This window comes from Patiria miniata, unplaced genomic scaffold (assembly GCF_015706575.1).
Source record: "Patiria miniata isolate m_02_andy unplaced genomic scaffold, ASM1570657v1 HiC_scaffold_13, whole genome shotgun sequence".
Taxonomy (NCBI): Eukaryota; Metazoa; Echinodermata; class Asteroidea; order Valvatida; family Asterinidae; genus Patiria; species Patiria miniata.
In genome coordinates, this window is record NW_024037051.1 from 4118260 (window position 1) to 4137519 (window position 19260).

Sequence of the window (19260 nt, forward strand, 5' to 3'; positions counted from 1 at the left end):
GTCATCGATCGCCGGAGGGGAGGGGGAGCGCCAAGGGGGCACTCTCCCTTCCCCTCTCTGGAAAAGTTACAACAAGAATCATTATTACTGTTAATTTAATGTATATTTTAACAACATGGACGGTTTTTAACAAAGCGTCGAGTGATATCTAGCACCTCTCAATTTTTTTCCACGGCCGATGATTTCTCCATTCTCTTCTGGTGAGTGCTTCAGTGGTCTCCCCTCTAGAAAAAAACTGCTGGTGACGCCCATGATCCTGTTTAGCTTAAATGCAAAAAAACCGCCTTGTCACTGATTGGAACACATCTTTTAATCGTAGAAGTGTAACTCGATAGGTAAAAATGTGACTTGGTCGAGTTCTCAAACAACACCGTTGTTTCCCATCTCAATTTTGGCATTGCCATTCCAAAGCTTTAAGTTACCGGATTTTATCATGGCCATTTCTCTGTGTTTTTTGCGCAAAGTAAACGATGAAATGATTTCACTTTAAAGGTTTGAAATTAAAAGGTGTCACATCCTTCAGTGGCGGTTCTACGGGGGGGGGGGGGGGGGCTAGGGGGCTTTACCCCCCCCCCCACATTTTGTTTAGCCCTCAACCCCCCCCCCCCCCAAAAAAAAAAAACCCAATTCAATAAAAACAAAATGTACTAGCAAAATGTAAGAATTTGACGTACATGGGATCGGTCTCCCCTGAATGAGAAGGGTGCATTTGGTTAATATAGTGTGCCTGATCGTAGGATTTTATCAGCGCTCCCCATTGAAAATATGGCCCTTCCCCCCCCCCCCCCCCCCCACATTGATTTTCAGAGGCCTTAGTTTCCGGAGAAAATAACCGGTCTACATTTCAGCACGCTTCCCTGAAACAATTCTGGATCCACCTTGCTAGCCCCCCCCCCCCCAAAAAAAAACCCAAATATTGGCTCTAGAACCGCGCCTGCTTTTCATACAATTCACCCACATGGAACGTGCTGGAGATCAGAAATGTAACATCGGATAAATCTGTCCTTTAACTTTGCAGGCACGCTCACAATTTACGAATATACGTATAGTAATAAATTACAATTTTTTAAGCGCTGAGGAAATAGATATATGGCCAAGAGGATCTCAATCATAGAACTGCTGTCAAAACGGGGATTTTTTTGTTAGTAAAAAATATGTGAACTGCAAAGTTTTTTGGGGTTTTTTTTACCCATTCTCATCATGTTCTGGCGCATTTTACCCATAGCTTATTTCAGCTGTGAACATTAATGTATCCATTCGCTGGTACTCATCCGAGCTACATCACTGACAAGCAAAGTCCAAAGCCTTGGGAACCTGCCAAAATCCCAACAGCTTCATTGGCACGAACTAAAAACTGCATAAAAACTGCTTTTCATTTCTTCTCTCATCTAGAAAGGGAACTTTGAAAGTCTCACCGCTGCTTATTAAGATAAGATGGTGGCTTGTTATTTGGATGTCTGGTGCCGGGTTTAATGAAAAAGATAAGGTAATGGAATCGAAACGGAAATGCAATCTTCCCGTCTTGCGAGGCTCCGAGAGGACCTTAACCACACTGCAGATGAAAATCAAGAACTTGTCAAAATTGTTGTTACAGCCCATCAAAAAAAAAAACGGACGGGGGGAGGGGTTTAAAAAACAGAAGGGGGAAAAAGGACATTTCATGCTGGAATGCCAACTGGATTGCTTATCTTAAACCAGCGTCGCGTCACGCATCCATCAGAGCGAATTTGCGCGGGTCAACCGTGAATTGGGTGTGTGCAGAAACGCTTCCCGCCATAACCCCGGACTCGAAGCCTGAGAGGATATCCAGCACTGGGCAGCTGTCTATGAGCTGCGGCCCCTCGTAATGAAAACATCCTCCCTGAAAATCTTCCCTATGCATAGGTCCTCTTGTGGGATCGATGTACATAGTATGCACGCCTTGGAATAGCCTTGTTGTTTACAGGCTAAATGCATTACAGTGGTAAGACCCTATGAAGAAAACCCTTAGAAAGTAAGGAGGCACTTGTAACTCAGAAAAGGGGTAGTATACCACAACCACCTCTCAGATTAAGGGGCAAAATTAAGCTCTTTATTGTTTTTAAAATCCATTTGTGAGCTGCCTCTGGAAAACGAGCCCTCCACGACTGGCATTACGCCAGTTTACTTTATTGATTTGTTTAGTTGCTTTCATTCAATTTGCTAACAACATTGAACCTAATTAGCAGCATACTTAGTTTGGCAAGGTTTGGCAATGCGCTAGACAGTTTAGGTTTAGGAGTTTTTTTGGGAGGGGGTTCAATACTTTGCCATATTAAATGTTACGGCTTTCGAAATAATTAACAGATAATTTTCAACTCAAGTCTCCGTTTTCAACAAAGCAGCATCTTGACATTCCCTTTTAGAATCCTTAGAATCTTGAGAGGTTTATTCGCCACCGCAATAAAAACATTTCAATATATTGTTTCACAATTTTTAGTTTACTGCAGTGAACAATTTAGTTTTACCCCTTTTTTCTGTTTCTTGTTACTTTTTCCGAATGTCCCCATCTTCACACAGTATGTTTGCTTAGTTAAAGTAGCCTACGAGCTTTTTTGAAACGCACACAAGAAATTCAAACAAATAATATATAATCTTTGCTATATATTTTTAATAGGTCTTCGCCAAAAATATAAAAATACAAAGGCAGTGTTATATACAATGCTCTAACAAAAGTAACAGAAAGATTCAGCAATGAAAAAACATAAACTGTCCGATAAGCTACCCTGAATGCTCACAAAGAGGGCCTAAGACAAGCAACACAGCATGGTGACTAAAAGTCAATGCAGACAATAAACTTATACTTACACACACAAAAAGATACATTTAAGATAAGGTCACTTTAAAATACAATCGTCGGTTTTTAATTTGACAAATGAAGGGTTTGATTTTGCATGTAAAACTGACACAAGCGCTTACGTTTTGTTCGGGACTCATTAATGAAATTTTTGAAGACTTGTTCATTTCAAACTGATGGTCAAAGGTCAGCCTGTAGACGGATTTCAAATGATTATACCGTGCGTCGGTGCACTCTTGTACAGAGGATTAAACGAAACAATTAAATGGCCCATCACATGCATTTTTCTTAGGAACACATTTTGTGCAACTTTCTACTCCTCGTTAATGTACGAAAGCTATTCTGACATCCCTGTTTGGTTAATCCTATTGAAAAGTGCACATCTTTAAACATTTTTAAAATGTCCATGCTTTTCCTGACAAATGAGGGCGCTGTTGTTGTGATGTCATTTCAGGAAGACACTGTTCAGTTTAGGGTTTTTCTGTAGTGAACCCAACATGTGCTCATTAAAAGCATTGGTGAGAAAACTTTGCTCATTGGTCTACTGCCATGTACTGTACAACAACGAATCACCAAGAAAACCAATTTACGGCAGCATAATATCCAAACTCGGGCAACTTTTGGTGCTGAAATAGCTGTTACATTGAGGTTTCTGCCCGAAATGACATCACAGCTTTGCTCTTGAATATGCAAATTTGCATTAGCATAAGACCCCAAAACGCACCAAATTGCCCTTAATAAGGGCATTTTCTTTTTGAAAATAAGGTTAATGGGACACAAAGGTGCATTTACAACGACTGCATTAAAAAAATTACATTACATGGGCCCTTTGAGTTCCTGCTATCATAATGACTATACGCACTGAACTCTCATTGAAACTCTCCCCGAAAAAATATAGATTTGGGTTTTTTATTTGCTGGGTTTTTTTTCTAGTAATACGAAATGTATTTTCTTTGAGTGAGATATCAAACAAAACCTCCCGCCTACGTTTAGTTATGGATTATTAAGTTCCGGTACAAATTTAAAATATTTGTGGCCCGATAACAATTCAGGCGCATGTTTTTGAGTGTTATGGCGCAAAAGTAACCAAAAATATAACCGTATTCGGAGGGCTTAAAACGTCCAAATTAGAGCATAGCTTTTTTCCGTATAAAAAAAAACAAATCGAAAATTGGTTAAGAGAAAAAAAATCAAATACGTTGAAGAGCAAACCTTCGACTCCGAATGGTTTCATGTAACTTTTCATGAGAAGAAGTGCACACCTCATAATGCTTCGGCTTGCCAAATCAATCGATCTTTGTAATAGCTCCAGGGACATGACAGAAGATTCGGATTTAACATAGGCCGTCCCACTTTGCCTCTAGCTAGTTTGTCACTTCAAACTAAAGGAGGATATAGCGAAATAGGTGCGTTTTGGTTTCCAGTATTATTGCTGATGACGTCATGGTTGCGACATCATCCATGACACAAAACATGAAGCCAAACTCAACTTGTGCAATGTCATAATGTCAAACGTCGAATTCTAAACATGCAACTCTGCTCCGTTCGTCCGTTTCATGTTCTGTGTTTAAAAACTAAATAGAAAATGGGACAGAATATTTTCTCCTGTCTTTAATTTGTTTTTATTACTGAATTATTGTCAGTACTATTAATACAATACTCCACACCACGCCCTGCATGGAAACATTGAAAGTAAAGTAACCGAGAGTGATAATAGTAATTAAGGCTATAAAACAAATACATGTACTGTGCATTATTAATAAAGATTTAATAAGATTTGCATAGTTGCAATATGAAGTACTTCAAAAATGCATACATCGTTTTTGACAATGTCATAAAAATAAATAGTGCAAGCTATAATATACAATCAGACCTTGCATTCCTATATCATGTCGGCAGTTCCACGTTTTAGTGTGTCCCGCTGCAACAGAAATTAGTTTATGTTAAAACACCCGTTGCAGATCTATACGGGGTAAGGGGTTTAACATCCCCCTCGGGCTGCCAACAAAACAAGTCACATGCCTGCTAAGCCCCACTCTTGACAGCTAAGCCCCACCCCACCCCTTCAGCCAAGCGTGGATCCACCGTCCTTACACCCATTCAAGCCAAATCAGTAAAATACGTTGCTCCTTGCAAGGAATGTCACGATGCAAAGATAGTCCATACGTAACATTCACAGTTTGCGACTAGGCTGGCACAAACTAGTCAAAGAAAACTGGCATTCTATAGACCAGAATGAAAATATCAAGACACAGTCGGTATCTAGCTCTGTCCTTATTTCTATGAATGATTCATCCAATCAGACACCATATTAACCGCAAGTTGCATACCCCCTTTGCCAAAGAACCCTGTGTATAGATCGTTTGCACTGCGCCCATCTTTGAGAGTGCGAGTTTTTATTGAACAGGGATACACGTGTATAATCCTCTTGTGCAGGCATTGTTAATGAATCAACGTAACAAAACACACATCAAAGATGGCGCTGAATGCAATCGATCTTTAATAAAGCTGACATGCATAAGCGAGTGATACGTGATCATGTGGATGTACTCTGATCAGTTAATAGCAAACTTCCTTTGTACACTCCCCAGCAGAAAAAGAAAAGGAGACCATCCATTCTAAATGTCTATAATCCCGGATCCATTGGTCTTAAAGGATAGTCGTTTTTGTATCACAAGTTCGCCAAAAGTTCCTGAGACGCAGTGGAGACGATCCCATACCAGACGCGTCAAACTGATTAGTGCTTGTGCATTGCCAACACAAAAAAGCAAGGGAAATTTTTGGTTAACCAATGGAAAGACGCAAATCCGGAATATCCGGAAAAGGACTTGGGTGAATTATCCGCAAAGTTCCGGTTATACTTGATCATTGGTTTGAGCTACGACTTTGGGTAACTTGGGGAGTGGCCGGATGACCGCTGCATGTCCAGCTATCAGCGGGATCAGTGAGTGCAGCTGTCACTAGCTTCAGAGGGTCTAGTGGTTTACTGATCCCCTCCTCGCATATGCTGAATGATACACCACAGAACTCCCCCCAAATATACTATTGGGGGAGGGGGCGATTTACGTATACCGTTTGCATACACTCTGTGCACCTGCGTTACTTGAGGTTTGTTTGGATACTTCTTGTACTGCCCTTCACTCATTGTCACGTCCATGTGCTTCTTTCACAATGATCAGTTGGTGGTAAAATTAAAAGCAGGGTTGCTCAAAAACCCGCCAACCAATTGTAATTTCATTTTCGGTTAATTCTAGACGTTACATTTGGATGATTTTCATATACACAATTCACAAGCAATACAAATATAAATGGGTTCCCGACAATGACCTGCAAATGAAGGATCCTTGTAAGTTCTATTAAACTAAAGCTGAATTAAGGCACGTTTGCTGTTTTGACAGTTTGCGAAATTTGTGTTAAAACAATTCCGTATAGTCTGTTGAATCCGTTTCTGCAGAGTCAGGACCAATATTCTGAGCCTCATCGGGTACAAATGAGTACGACGTGGTGTCTGGCGAAGGTAAGGCAACGGGACTGGAGCTAATGGACAGGTTAGAGCTGCCCTGACTGGACACTGATGTTCTATGATCCCTCATACTCATGTAGCCATCGTCGTGTTTCAGGAGCGACTCCTTCATGGAGAAGATCACCGGGCAGGGCTCCTCCACACTGCTGGAGCGCTTCCTGGGATGGTCGTAGTGGTTCCGCGCCCGGTTGTTCTTGGGCACTGAGTAGTAAACTTTGGGAGCGTTCACCTTCAGAGATGTCTGATATGATGGCTGGCTGATGCTACGCACTAGGTGGCTGGTCCTGGGAGGAGGCTCTTTGTCTGGACACTCGGCGATGTCATGGAGCTCCTGGAAGCTCTGCTTCCGCGTTACCTGATTCCCACCATCGGCAACAGTGGGACAGGCCCCGTTCTGTCTCTCAGTCACACACTGTCATTCTCATGACTCTCGGGAGGAGAGTGCCTTGTACTAGTGCTACCTTGTCGACTGCTAATGCTCAGTGCATCGTTGCTGCTGTTCCTTCTACTAAAGCGAAGTGCATGATTACTATCCACACTTATGCGGTTGAAGGTCTCTGGGGCGCTGCTCTTTCTCCTGGCTGCCGCCCCGTGCACGCTATTCCTGTTATTTGGCACGAGGGTTGGCTCAGATATGTGCGAGATCCCGTTGGAGTTTGTGTTGATGGCAGTGTTGGTCACATACGGGACTCCTCCAGGCGAGCGGCCCGTGCGTCTCACTCGGCCCAGTCGCCAGACTCCCTGCGGATTGTTTAGCGTCATATAGTCCCGCTCAGGGTGCTGACTACCATCCAGTCCGATGTATCCGTCCGCTCCAACCACTACGGGGCTGAGCTGCATGCGGCAGTACACTTTACGCTCAGCCTCAAGCTTTCGGATGCGTCTCCGCAGAATGACAATGTAGACAACCAGAATTAAAATGGTGACCAGCGAGAAGAGAGCGACAAATACGGCCAGGGTAAGAAATTTTCCTGAAGACTGGGTGGGCGTTTCGTTCACAGATGGGCCAGGTGCCGGTGAAACGAAATGTTGTCCTGGAATCTCAACAACAGTTCGGTATTGTTGAGTGGGCATGTTGGCGTTTGGTGTTAACATGGTAGATGTAACTGTGTCTGTGATACTGCCTTCGCAAGTGTGGTCCAGTAATCGCAGTCCAGCAGGCATACCGTAAGCGATGGAACCCTGGTTGACACCCATTCCGTATAGAGCCAGAGAGAATCGAGTCTCCGCCTTTGAGTGTCTGAGGAAATGCACACCTCGTGCAAGCACCATCTGCGCCATACAGTATTCGCGGCCGTCCAGGGTATGTCGAAGTCGGTCCAGTCTGCCAAAAGACGACTCGGGTATTTCGAATAGATTGTGTTCTAATCCTCTCACGTCCTGGCACTCGATGATCACATTGGCGTAGTCGGTCAGTTGAGAGTAGGACGAGTCGATGGTGTAGAACACGGCATTGCTGGAGAACTGCTCGAGAGCGGGAACCAGCATCATGAAGGGGTCTCCTGTGGTCTGGTCTGCGTCACCGCCCAGACTGTACTGCATCACCAGCAGAGGTTTGTCAGCGGTAATGCTCCGGCTGGAATTGGACATGATTTCTATCTCAAAGAACTCCCCGGCATGGAGCGTGGCCCTACCATACAAAGACACGGCCACTGTAGTGTCGTCCCTAGCAGCCATGATGCGGAATGCATCTCCACTCGTCCGCCCGAACAGGGGAGAAGTAATAAAGGAGCGACCCCAGCTCTTCACTGGGGGAAGCATCTCGACTAAGTGATCACAGAACCGCATGTTGACAGGTACGTCGGCGCATTTGCTGCCCGATAGCACACCGATCTTTTTGCTGGCGACAATCCGCGTGCTAGTCAAATCTTCGTCAGCACTGGCGAAGTGGACTACTTGTAGTCGATTCAGCGTTACTCTTATCTGATCCCCGCTCCAATACCGCTGTCCCTCGTGCTCTATAGTCCCGGATAGCGTAATATCCACCACGGTGTCATCCAAGATTCCCAGGAGCGTGAACTGGGACTTCCTCTGATCCCTCTGCAGACGGTCTGAGATGCTGTAGGACACCACGTAATATTCTGTGCCCAGGGCGTCAGTAGGCAGAACCAGGAAGGAATCCATGGAGTTACCTTCCTCCACTCCGTACACTGTCACCTCGTGGTCGGCCGTGACCAGGACAGCGGCGGTGCTAGGCCCTTCCTCCCGCACCACCTTGACCCGAGACTCGTGTGAGATGGAGACAGTGATGTCGGCATCGCGGGGGGATTGTACGGTGACCCGAGTAGAGCGAGCTGAGGCGCCGATGATGTACAATCTAGGGTCCGCAGACGGGGACATTGTCTCCATGAAGGCCACAACAAATTCCGTACCCTTGCTGTCAGCCACTGGGCAGGGGTCATTTCCTGTACAACATGAACAAACAAAAAAATGTTTTACTTTCACTAAGAATTTCAGACTGACATGCGACCAATACTCTAATACTGAACAATACTCTGTGTGCGACATATTTTCCTCTTCATGACACGAAACAGAAAAAAAAAAAAAAACAGACACACTACTGAGGTTTTTATCACAAACGTTTATCCTGTTTTGAAATAAGGACAACGGAGGTCAACGAACGTTAAGCCTTCCAAATTGCTTTCAAATTCACCTTGTCAGGCGCGGATCCAGGGGAGGGGGGATCTATAACCCCCTGCTCTGACACACACAAAATTATAACAATTATAGTAATATGTCTGCCTGTCCGCAACAATCGGACATAAAGAACTGACGGTCCTGAACCCCTCCCCCCCCCTGCAAAAATTCCTGGATCCGCCCCTGCTTGTGTGTGGATGCATGCGTAATAAAACAATATTAATTCAGACCAAAAAGGAACCACGTTTCGGTTCTCGTCGTAGGTTCAACGAAAGGGGTAATTGTCATAATAGCTTGGCAGTATTATCGTGTTGTAAACGCTTGGTACTCGAATCACTCTCATTTTCAGCCAAGGGTCACACCGGGGCTAGACTGACCGATCCGGTCTCTCGGCTGGAAGCCGGATACCACGAAGACAATGCAACTGATAATACAATAGCCTCGGAAACCCTTGAGCTTTCAGATAAGGACGGGCTACCGAATTCATGGAGGTGATACAAAAGTAGGTTAGGTACAAATGACAATGAAACTCAGACGAATTTCAAGTCACAGCCGGTAACCATAAAATCAACTCCCAAAAGATATTGAAAATAAAGATTCCACGTCTGCAGATCTTCACAATGATCGACAACGAAAGAAATTAGGTTTCTTGCAATAGAGTTGAAATGCATATCTCTGGAGAAGATTTTCATGTGTGGTAATGAAGACTTCGATATATGATTCCTATTTCAAAATGACAGTATGTCAGACGAAGGTGTATTTACTGTCTAAACTAAGTATAAATCTTTTTGATAATGATTATCAACTTGTTGTTGGACATTACCATTTTATTAAGTTTTGTATCAAAATAAAATCACCGATGACAATTGAGAACTATTTTGGTTAAAATTTAATACAGTCAAAAGTTAAGGATGTTCCATATAAAATGCACAAAAGTCAGAGTGTGTTCTATAAAAAGATCCGCAACTATTAATACGCACATCCTTGAACCTTATCACGTATGTGAAAGGTTTCTCCTCACTTTCTTTCCTCCAAGTTCAAATAGAATGACGGTTATGCATTTTATTAGTAGCGAACATAAATAGGTGATTATCAGTGGGTAAAGGGAACCATCTGATTTCTGGCCAGCCTACTGTCCCAATTAAACACATCCACCGTGAATGGACGATTGATGGATGACGTCACGCCACCGGCGCCATGGGATTGGTCAGGAGACATGGCTTATTAACCGCCGCCATGGCAACTAATTCAAATGCGTCTGTGCCCGGAGGCCCATCCATGTTTGGATAACAGCCTGGGTTTTACAAGAGCACTATGTTCTTGACAATTGAATAGTAACGCTCTTCTGCTTTATATTTAAGAAAACGGTAGTTCCACCAAAGTTCTATGCAGAATTTTGTTGAATGTTATAAGCTGCATTGGTTTTCTGTATACTGATCACGTGAAAAAGATTAAAAGTATGGCTTTGATGTGGTCTGCTCAAATAGTGATTATTGTAGACCTAATTTATCTTTGTGTCATATTGGTTGAACTTTTCTTTGATTATGGACAACTAAGATTTAAAAGTACACTTAGTGCATTTGTTTTATGGATGTATGTGCATTAAATATGTTACTTGCTCTGAAAGCATGCACTCAATGTAAACGAGAAGTTTGATATAAACCACAATAATCCCTCGCAAAATTTGCTTGTCGCATGCAAGGGGTGCTGAGCAAAATGAAGGGAGATATTACCGATAAAAATACGTGTACATGTATATCAGTTCTTGATGTAAACCCTGCGACTTTGTAAAAATGGAGAAGGCTACGTAACAGCTCGCATGTGAATGTCCTTGCACTTGATTTACTGGGGTACACGAGTTTGGCTATGTAACTAGTTGCACTTGAGGCCCTACTTCTGAACATGGACATATTATAGTATGACTCAGTTATGTTGGGGCTACTGGAAGTGCACCATGACTTGCAGATACCCTGGGAAGAAAATGTTGACAGTTAGGGGACCGGCGCACAGATGTTAACTCCGTGCTGCGTTTGCTTGGCGTGATCAACCTGTTTCCGTGCATACAATCACGCAGAAGCGCGATTCTCTACTCCTATATAGACCTAATTATAATCATCGACAAAAGTTTTAGAAGAATAGCATGGTGCTTGCGATCAGTATACGTCTGTGCAGATTGCTCTCCGCGCTGCTGTTAATGTGTTCAGACAGAGGGCTGACGCATCGTTTTAGGGGTCTTACCAACATTCTGGCTTTTTTTCTGCCAAGCTGATCTGATGCAGGGATTTAATAGTTCATGTGGTGAAATATTTGAATAGCAGACAATGTGAGCACGATGAGCTGTAAGATTTCCCCCTTCTTTGCTTATTCGCTGAGGGCACCATACGTACCAAGCATGAAATTATTTTCATAAAATGTGTAAGAAATTGCCTGAACGGCAACTCTTTTAATAAGTTGTGCATGCTCATTGATAAGACCGTACTCCTGCTCGTAAAATATCCTTTACTGCAAACTGTAAACTTGATTAACTACAGAGACTTAGTTTCTAATTTTTATAGCGGACGTTCGCATGCTTGGGCTAATCTTCTAGGCCCTCAATTGATATCGTACACACGCTACCCTGGATGTTGCAGCCTGAAGGCCAATCTCAGGAAAGGAGGCTCCCTTTGGTCTTGGATCACAGGCTCTGCTTGTTCTTCCTGGAGACAGACTATATCAAGATGTATACGGTCTTGACCGGGAAAGACAAGGCTTCCTCTCCTTATGTAATTTTTTTTGTTCAGACCATCATCAGCCGGGCATTTACGCCCAACTCAACATGACAGCTGTGGCGGCTTAGATAATTTAAAATCGCATCATTAAACTGGCGTGAGTGCGAGCCGTGTGTTCGCATACGTTTATATTGTACACAGACTTACATGAATAGTTGAGCTCCTCACCACTGTGAACCGAGATAGGCCTATAACTATAGTGTTTTCAATTATTTATTTTTCGGATTTTAGCTAATTAAGTGCAAACATAAACACACAGCTAAGCACCAAACTGAACACTAGTCTGGTAGCGAGCTAGGTATAAAGACTACCTTTTTCGCGTCGGAAAAACACTCAGTAAGAATATCAATGGATATAGACATTCGACTCAGCTGTGGGAGACAGGGTGTGTTAAAACAAAATGCTGAACCAAACAAATGGTTTAGTTTGTTGAAATATGACCTTGAAAGCTGTCAGTGTGGATGCAACTGAAAATCAAATGGTGGTTTACCAGTCTTGCACCACTGCATGCAGTCATGGACGACTGAGCACCATTACATTGATTTCAAAACAGAAGGTTAAACTCATCTTTTTCCAAGTTAGGCTGATTATGGGCTGACGAACTGTCTGAGCAATATACTGTACATTACTGTTATAGACTGTATGTTGAATGAGGAGGCCCAACAGTCAGTACTCCAATGTGTGGCTTTTCCTTACTAGGCCTATATAACTTCACCTTGTTCGGCCCATTCGGACAGTAACATACTATATGGACGAATCATGAGGGAGAAATTATGACCATTATAAAATTCTGAGGAACTGATCGAGAAAGAGAAACTTCTTCAGCAGTCTTCAGCACACATCTCAAATTGTTATGATTGCGGTGTGACCTCGTTTGGAACTACCATGGCCTCTTGGTGGTGCCACACAGGCCGCTTAACCTCCAAACTTTAGGTTGCAGACTTAGTAAATAAGTCAAAATCACCATTTGTTTGCGGCAGTTTCTTTCTTGACAAAGATATTTGTGGCTTTTGCAATTGAGGGTTTGTATAGCAAGTAAGCTAGGATCTAAGCTCTAGCTGATCCGGACTTGGAACTTAAATTAATGAGAAAATGAGGTTGAAATGGTCAGAAAGTCGCTCTATTTTGCAATGGATCGTTTTCAAAATGGCGCAGATGGGCTTTTTTTCTTCTCTCCAGAGTTTTCTGCCACTTTCTGCTTGAAGTTCACACCAGTGTGCATAAAGGATTGGAAGGCCGTACTTACAGATAACCATAATCGAGACAGATCCGACATTTAAACGAACTATACACGACGGTACCTGTGTGACGGATACACAGCTCGTCTGTACTATAGGCTGTGTCCGATTTACTTGGCTACGGCTTGAATTGCACAGGTGTCTATGGCAGCGGCTGCAGCCACTTCTCACAGACACGTGTGTAATATCAAGACCTAGCCAAGTCATTCGAACACAGCCCACGTCTGGATGTCAACAAAATTCACAACCAAGGAACAAACCAATTAAGCTAATATGCGCTGTCTTGTCCATACGCATAATGTTGACTTACATGCATGTGAATTATCTTTCGGCCATTTATTTTAGTCAATAAAACCATATGTTTGTTTTAATAACCCAACTCCACCGACTGAAGGGGAAAACATGTTCTATTGTTTTACCTCAATAATTGTTCCAAAGCCTGGCTTAACATCCGCTATCTTTTTGGACGGAACTGCTGGATCCGAAATCCTTCCCTATCACTCCAAGACACTTGGGTATAATGATGCAGGAAACACGACCCGGAAACACCAAGTTTTTTCTGCCTCGAAATTGCTTATTTCCTTCGTATCCCCACTCGACCCCAAGCCCGTACACGTTTATTCTTAGCCTGCTTAATGTAACCACGCTGCAGATATAGCCACATTTTGTCTGTTGACGCCATGCGCCAAGCGTTTGTGTGCTGTTTTCGATGCATCACTGGCAAGTTTATGTGATGGGATCCATTTTGTACTGCTAATAATTTCGGTGCAAATTTACACTTAACGTGTGTTTTCACATTATGCTCTTCATTTTTCAGCGATATGTGCAAGACCTGCTCCTGTAGTTTTAATAATTTAAGTTACATGCCTTTATTGTTGTATTTTTTCACAATGAAGCAGCCCTCTATTTGAATTTCTATCACACGGTATAATCTACAAACTACCGAAAACATTTTTATATAAAACTTTACATGAATCCTAAAGTAAACACAGCAACCTTATAGGGGCATTACGGCCTGAAATCTCCGAAAATGTAATGTTTCGGATTTTTTACTTATCCTATTTGAAAGGTCTGGTTGAAAGGAAACTAACCTATATCTTACCGTTCCCCCCAAAAGACGGGGAAAACCCGGTTGTTTACATCAGACGCGGCGGATATTTTGTGGCATGTACGTATACGCCTACTTGTTTCCAGCCGTAAATAAGTCGTGGAATTATAGGCTCTATTCTAAAACAAAAAAGTCAATATATTCACTCAACAGATGAGCACACATTTGTTTGTTTTTAAGAAATGCTTTCAAATGAATGTGTGTGTGACTGGAATCACGACTAACACCCAAAAAGTTCGATTTTTCGGAGTCAAAATTCGTTCTCGTGAGCCATCGCAAGAATTAAACACAAAAACGCCCAGTTTTTAAAGGATGGTCGTGTGGATGTTTACATCCTACTTTTAAATGCCCTTTTTAATTTAATTTCCTTTAAAACGCGTTTTGCAGCCCAATTGGGCGCATTCCAGGACGTAATGTCCCTTTAAATACAGAGAACGCACGCATGCATTTTGTTGGGGTACCGTACTATCTTGTTTCAACTAAATTTGACTAAACTGCCATTGACTATAAAGATTTTCTACGGATCGCAAAACCTTTTTTGCTCTTAAATGCGGAACTAACAAAATGCGCAACTAAACTAGCAAGACATGCACATTTTCTGACACAAAATTTTCTCTGAAATATTACAAGCGCCGGTATCATTTCAGAACCAGGAAAATATCTTTAACGCTTCACATGTTTTGGCAGACATTCATAATGAAGCCTGTAATTTGCTATGTGCCATTTTTTCTTTTTGATGCAGACAATAATAACACCGGATTTACCTGTAACACAATTACAAAAGATATACTCCGGGTTCAAGTGTCATATTCGTGATAACATTTCAAATTATGCTTATTATCATTTGAGAAATTTTTCCGCGCTCTTACAGGAACACCACTTAACTGAGCATGAATAATAAATACTTCCCAATGAATAACTAATAACAAGTTCGCGTATGATGTCCTTGAGCTGAGTACACGCCACACGTCCACCCCAGTGTTGGGGGTAGAAGAACTAATATCGAGCAACTTACGAGGTGTCGACGTGCATTTTATTTATTGTGGGTGTACTGTACTGTATTGTATTTTAATTGAATCTTTGCGGGACGCCTATTAACACTCTCTCGTTTCGTTTGAAACCGGTCCGCACGTAGCTGACCACTGACCACTTTTGGGAGACAAAAACACACTTTGTGTTTAACATTCAAATTAATCGACCCTTATACTTATAACATTTTTCATAAAAGTACCGTAGGTCTCTTGGTAAAAGAATGTTGGCAATTTCGATACAAAACGCCGTATGACATCATTGTTTGATAAGGGTCATATAATAAAGTCCACAACGCTGTGTCAAGGGATGCCAATTAAAAGCCAAAAAGAAATGAAAAAATAATTCAACTCCTCGTAGATTTCTTTTAATTATGGTTACATAAAGCATCTTCTGGCTTTAATATATAATTAGGAGAATAAACTAATTTTTATTATTGTTTTATTCACGGGATCCACGAGCACCGAACCATTCCGAGCCGATCATGTGGCGAGGGTTAGGCTTATGCTCTACCACTAATCTTGGTCCAATTACATTGGCCAGTGTGAATGGTTCCTTGCGCTTTAATGTCACTTAACATTTCAATTAACAACCAATTAATGTTCAATTAACAACTAATCCGATCACATAACTTTAATGCACTTATTGAACGAGGCTCACTTGAGTCTATTAAAAACAATGCAGCAACTATAACCTAGTCTTATAGGGCCGTGGAAATTGTGACTTATAGAATGCTTTATTCCAATTCGTATATAACGTTTCTTAATCATGATAGTCTCCATGTAGTTTATCCCTTGTTTTCGTCTCGTTTTAAATTCAGCAGTTTAGCATCATTGACAACTTGAGTCTGCATGGTTTCGAACATTATTTTGACATGCCGCATGGGGAAGGTCGTTCATTTCAAATGAAACATACAAGGTCCGAGCCATGGCAGATTTGCATGGATGCGTTTTAATATACATCAACTGATTTGCTTTGAGGTGCATATACACTGGCACAAGGATTATGCAGATCATAATTGTTCGATCCACGATCACATTTGCCCATGACAGCATTAATATAAAATATGTTAACGTAGATGTTGCAACATTTTTGCCATTCTTGGAATAAGGTTTTAGATAATGCAATTATTGTTATGATGAATTAAGCTTGGTATGCATAATAGACACATTCCTAAGTATCAATCCAAAACTGTTATTAAATAATTATAGGAATATCGGGATATGATCTTTCTAAAAAAAGAATGACACATTAGATTTTGTGGCTTTAACCTGAACTTTATATCTTTAAAGGTCTGTGCGATTACTCACCGTTTTGAACACCATTAGCAGGCGTTATGTAGAGCACGGCAACTATCCACAACAACACGGAAAGTGGCGGGTACAATACTGGCCACCTCATGGCGAACTTTTCTTTTGAACAAATTCAGGAGTGGCGCTGTTAAATTGAGAGAGGTCTCAACCCCTCAAACTGGCCAGACCGTAGCTTGCAAAGAAAAATCCTGTGAACCTGGGTACTTGGCGTACAAGGCGCACGTTCTGGGGCACGGTGCACCGCGGCTACGGCCACCCACTGTCCTAGCTCCACCGGCTCTGAGAGCGTGCATTACTCCCGACTGATTCACCGACGTTTCACCAGCTGAATGCCTGCCTGCAGCTAGCGGGGCAGGGGCAGCATGCATGCACACAGACAACTAGCGGAAGCTGGCCCTCACGTGATGACTTTCCCAGTAGTGACGTCACGTGGTTTCATATCCGTGTTTACACTGCACTAAATGCCATGAATCTGAAACAGGGAATTGGAAGCGCAAAATGATGTAGCTTCAGTTTTTAAAACATTTTTAAAAAAATGGTCCAAGGTAAAATATGGATACGTTTTTAACCTGTGCGATTTCACCCATCGTTTGATAACATCCATGCCTGGTAGGGTTGAAACCTACATGGATAGTTTATGTTGTACATGTACACGGGGGGGGGGGGACAAAAAAGTGTTGGTCCCCCAAAAAATTGGGTCCAAAAATAACGTCGTGGGGTTCTTTTGGATTGTAGATGCTCTGTGGTGGGATCTGATGCAATTTATGACCACTTTAAGCATTTTTTTAAAGGAAAAGATGGTGGTGTACCCGACGCAGTGCCTGCCTTTATTGCGACGTCACTTTTTAAAAAAGTTGGTTGTTCTTTTTTTTTGGGGGGGGGGGCAATGGCCCCGCTTGCGTTTGCCCCCCCCCCCCCCCCGGATCCGCCCTTGGTGTGCTGTGAGGCATAAGCCACTGGACATGATTCTTACTTGGTTTTCATTTGTGTATGGAAAATTAGGCCAGATATAATATAGTTCGGTGAGACGGATTGCATCCTCCTACTTCGAGATTATTTTAGGGGGAATCGAGTAGCCAGAAACGTTTAAAGCATTATCAAGGGAAAACGTTCCAGTATTGCTCGGGGCCCCTCTCACTCATTATCCTGCTTAAAGTCTATACATGTACGTGTTCTACATAACCCCCGGGGACAGAGGGAGAACAACAGTTTCTTTCAGTCCTCGGGAGTTGGGTCTTTTGTTCAAAACGGTCCTCTGTGGTAGGTTTGTGTGCTTAGTCTATGGGAGTGTGTTATATTACAGGGACAAAGGAAAACACAAAGCGTTGTCCTCGGGAGTATAGTAAAACAAGAGTGCGTTTGTTCATGGTGTAAATCGAGGACACACACGTGCAATATCATCGATGAACTGAGGACAGGAACCAAATCGAGGACGACCTCGATTAGAAAACGTGTACAAAACCAATGAGAGCTGTTGTAAAAAAGTTAGAGTAAATCATGGTCCGACATCCCCCCCCATTGAAAATGTTCTAGCGACGCCCCTGAATATGTGCACGCGTGCTAACTTTATTGATGTACTAACAGCACGTGATGAATCAGTCCAAACTTTCTTTTCACTCAGAACATTTTTGCTGACATGGATATTTAATATGGGATGTTTTATAATTCTAAAATGCCCATTTTGCATGCCAGAGTTACTCTCAACATAAGTTTCAAAGGGTTGGAGGAAACAAATGAAATATGTGGTGCTGACCGAGCATTCAGGAGCCGGACTTGGGGTTTAAGGAATGAATTCCCTGCCGACTCCATGTAGGACTCTTCTGGGATCTCGGATTTCCCGGCCCACCACACCTCCTTCTGTGTCCATCCATATCATCGAACCCGAATGCGAAACACCATGGAACGAGGAGGAAACGAGGCGGCACCCTAAGCCTTGGCTGCCGAGATCAGCCAAACGAGCCCCGCACTCGTACAAAGTTGCTAGCCTCGACTTTGCGGACTGTCTCAGCAGCAGAGCGAGAAAGTGTGCTGAAAACCAGAAAGATTTCACTGAGATTCGAACCAATAACCCAAAAGGTTTGGCGACACCCGAATTATCTGTCATGCCATTTAGCTGTCAATCAACATGCAAGAACTTAAAGGAATCTTCCTAGGCCCGTCGCTAAGGGGGGGGGGGGGGGGCTGCAACTGCCTCCCCCCCCCCCTATCGGCAACAAACATAAGCGTCAAAATGAGATACGATTTGTTTTTGTTTTCTTTTGGTGTGCCCCCTAGCCGGTACTTTGGCCCCTCCTATAATGCCTGGAGCTGACGACGGTGCTGAATATACCAGGCGTCGGTAACTGAATCAAATTAAACAAATATTTGCCCCTATCAAAAAGATCTAACTCCATTTTCATATCCAATGTTTTAAAATTAAGTCTGATTATAAAAGAATCTCATTTATTACCAAGTTCCATATTAAAATGGTTTGTATAACATTATACGCAGCTCGGTACTTCGTGCTATTCATGTCGAGGTTTTTTACCAGTAAATGCCCGTACAGTTGACATCAACATTTCATCACCACTCTGTTGTTTCCTCGTTTCCATGGTTTCAACTATTATCCAGATGAATAATAAATGATTCAACTGACCTACACCATTATGCAAATGCTGCATATGAACCTAATGACTCTAAATAGAAAGCCTAGCAATCCCACAACAACGGCAATTAGAATTGCAACTGGTCTTATCGCGTTGAACACATATTAATCTAGTGCTAACACAAAGCAATAATTGGGGGCCCTTATTGCAGGCGCAGTTAACGAAGCTTTTGTCCGCGGCCTTT

The 19260-nt window shown here is 42.5% G+C and overlaps 1 protein-coding gene across 1 annotated transcript; it reads right to left on the minus strand.

Annotated features, from left to right (window-relative positions):
• Positions 1–5581: 5581 nt before the first annotated feature.
• On the minus strand, positions 5582–16778 carry LOC119720327. The gene is made up of 2 exons (XM_038189972.1): positions 16429–16778; positions 5582–8743 (listed from the first exon to the last, which is right to left on the minus strand). Exons 1-2 carry the CDS (start codon positions 16517–16519, stop codon positions 6744–6746), a joined length of 2091 nt encoding a protein of 696 aa, XP_038045900.1. The 5' UTR covers positions 16520–16778; the 3' UTR covers positions 5582–6743.
• Positions 16779–19260: the final 2482 nt, after the last annotated feature.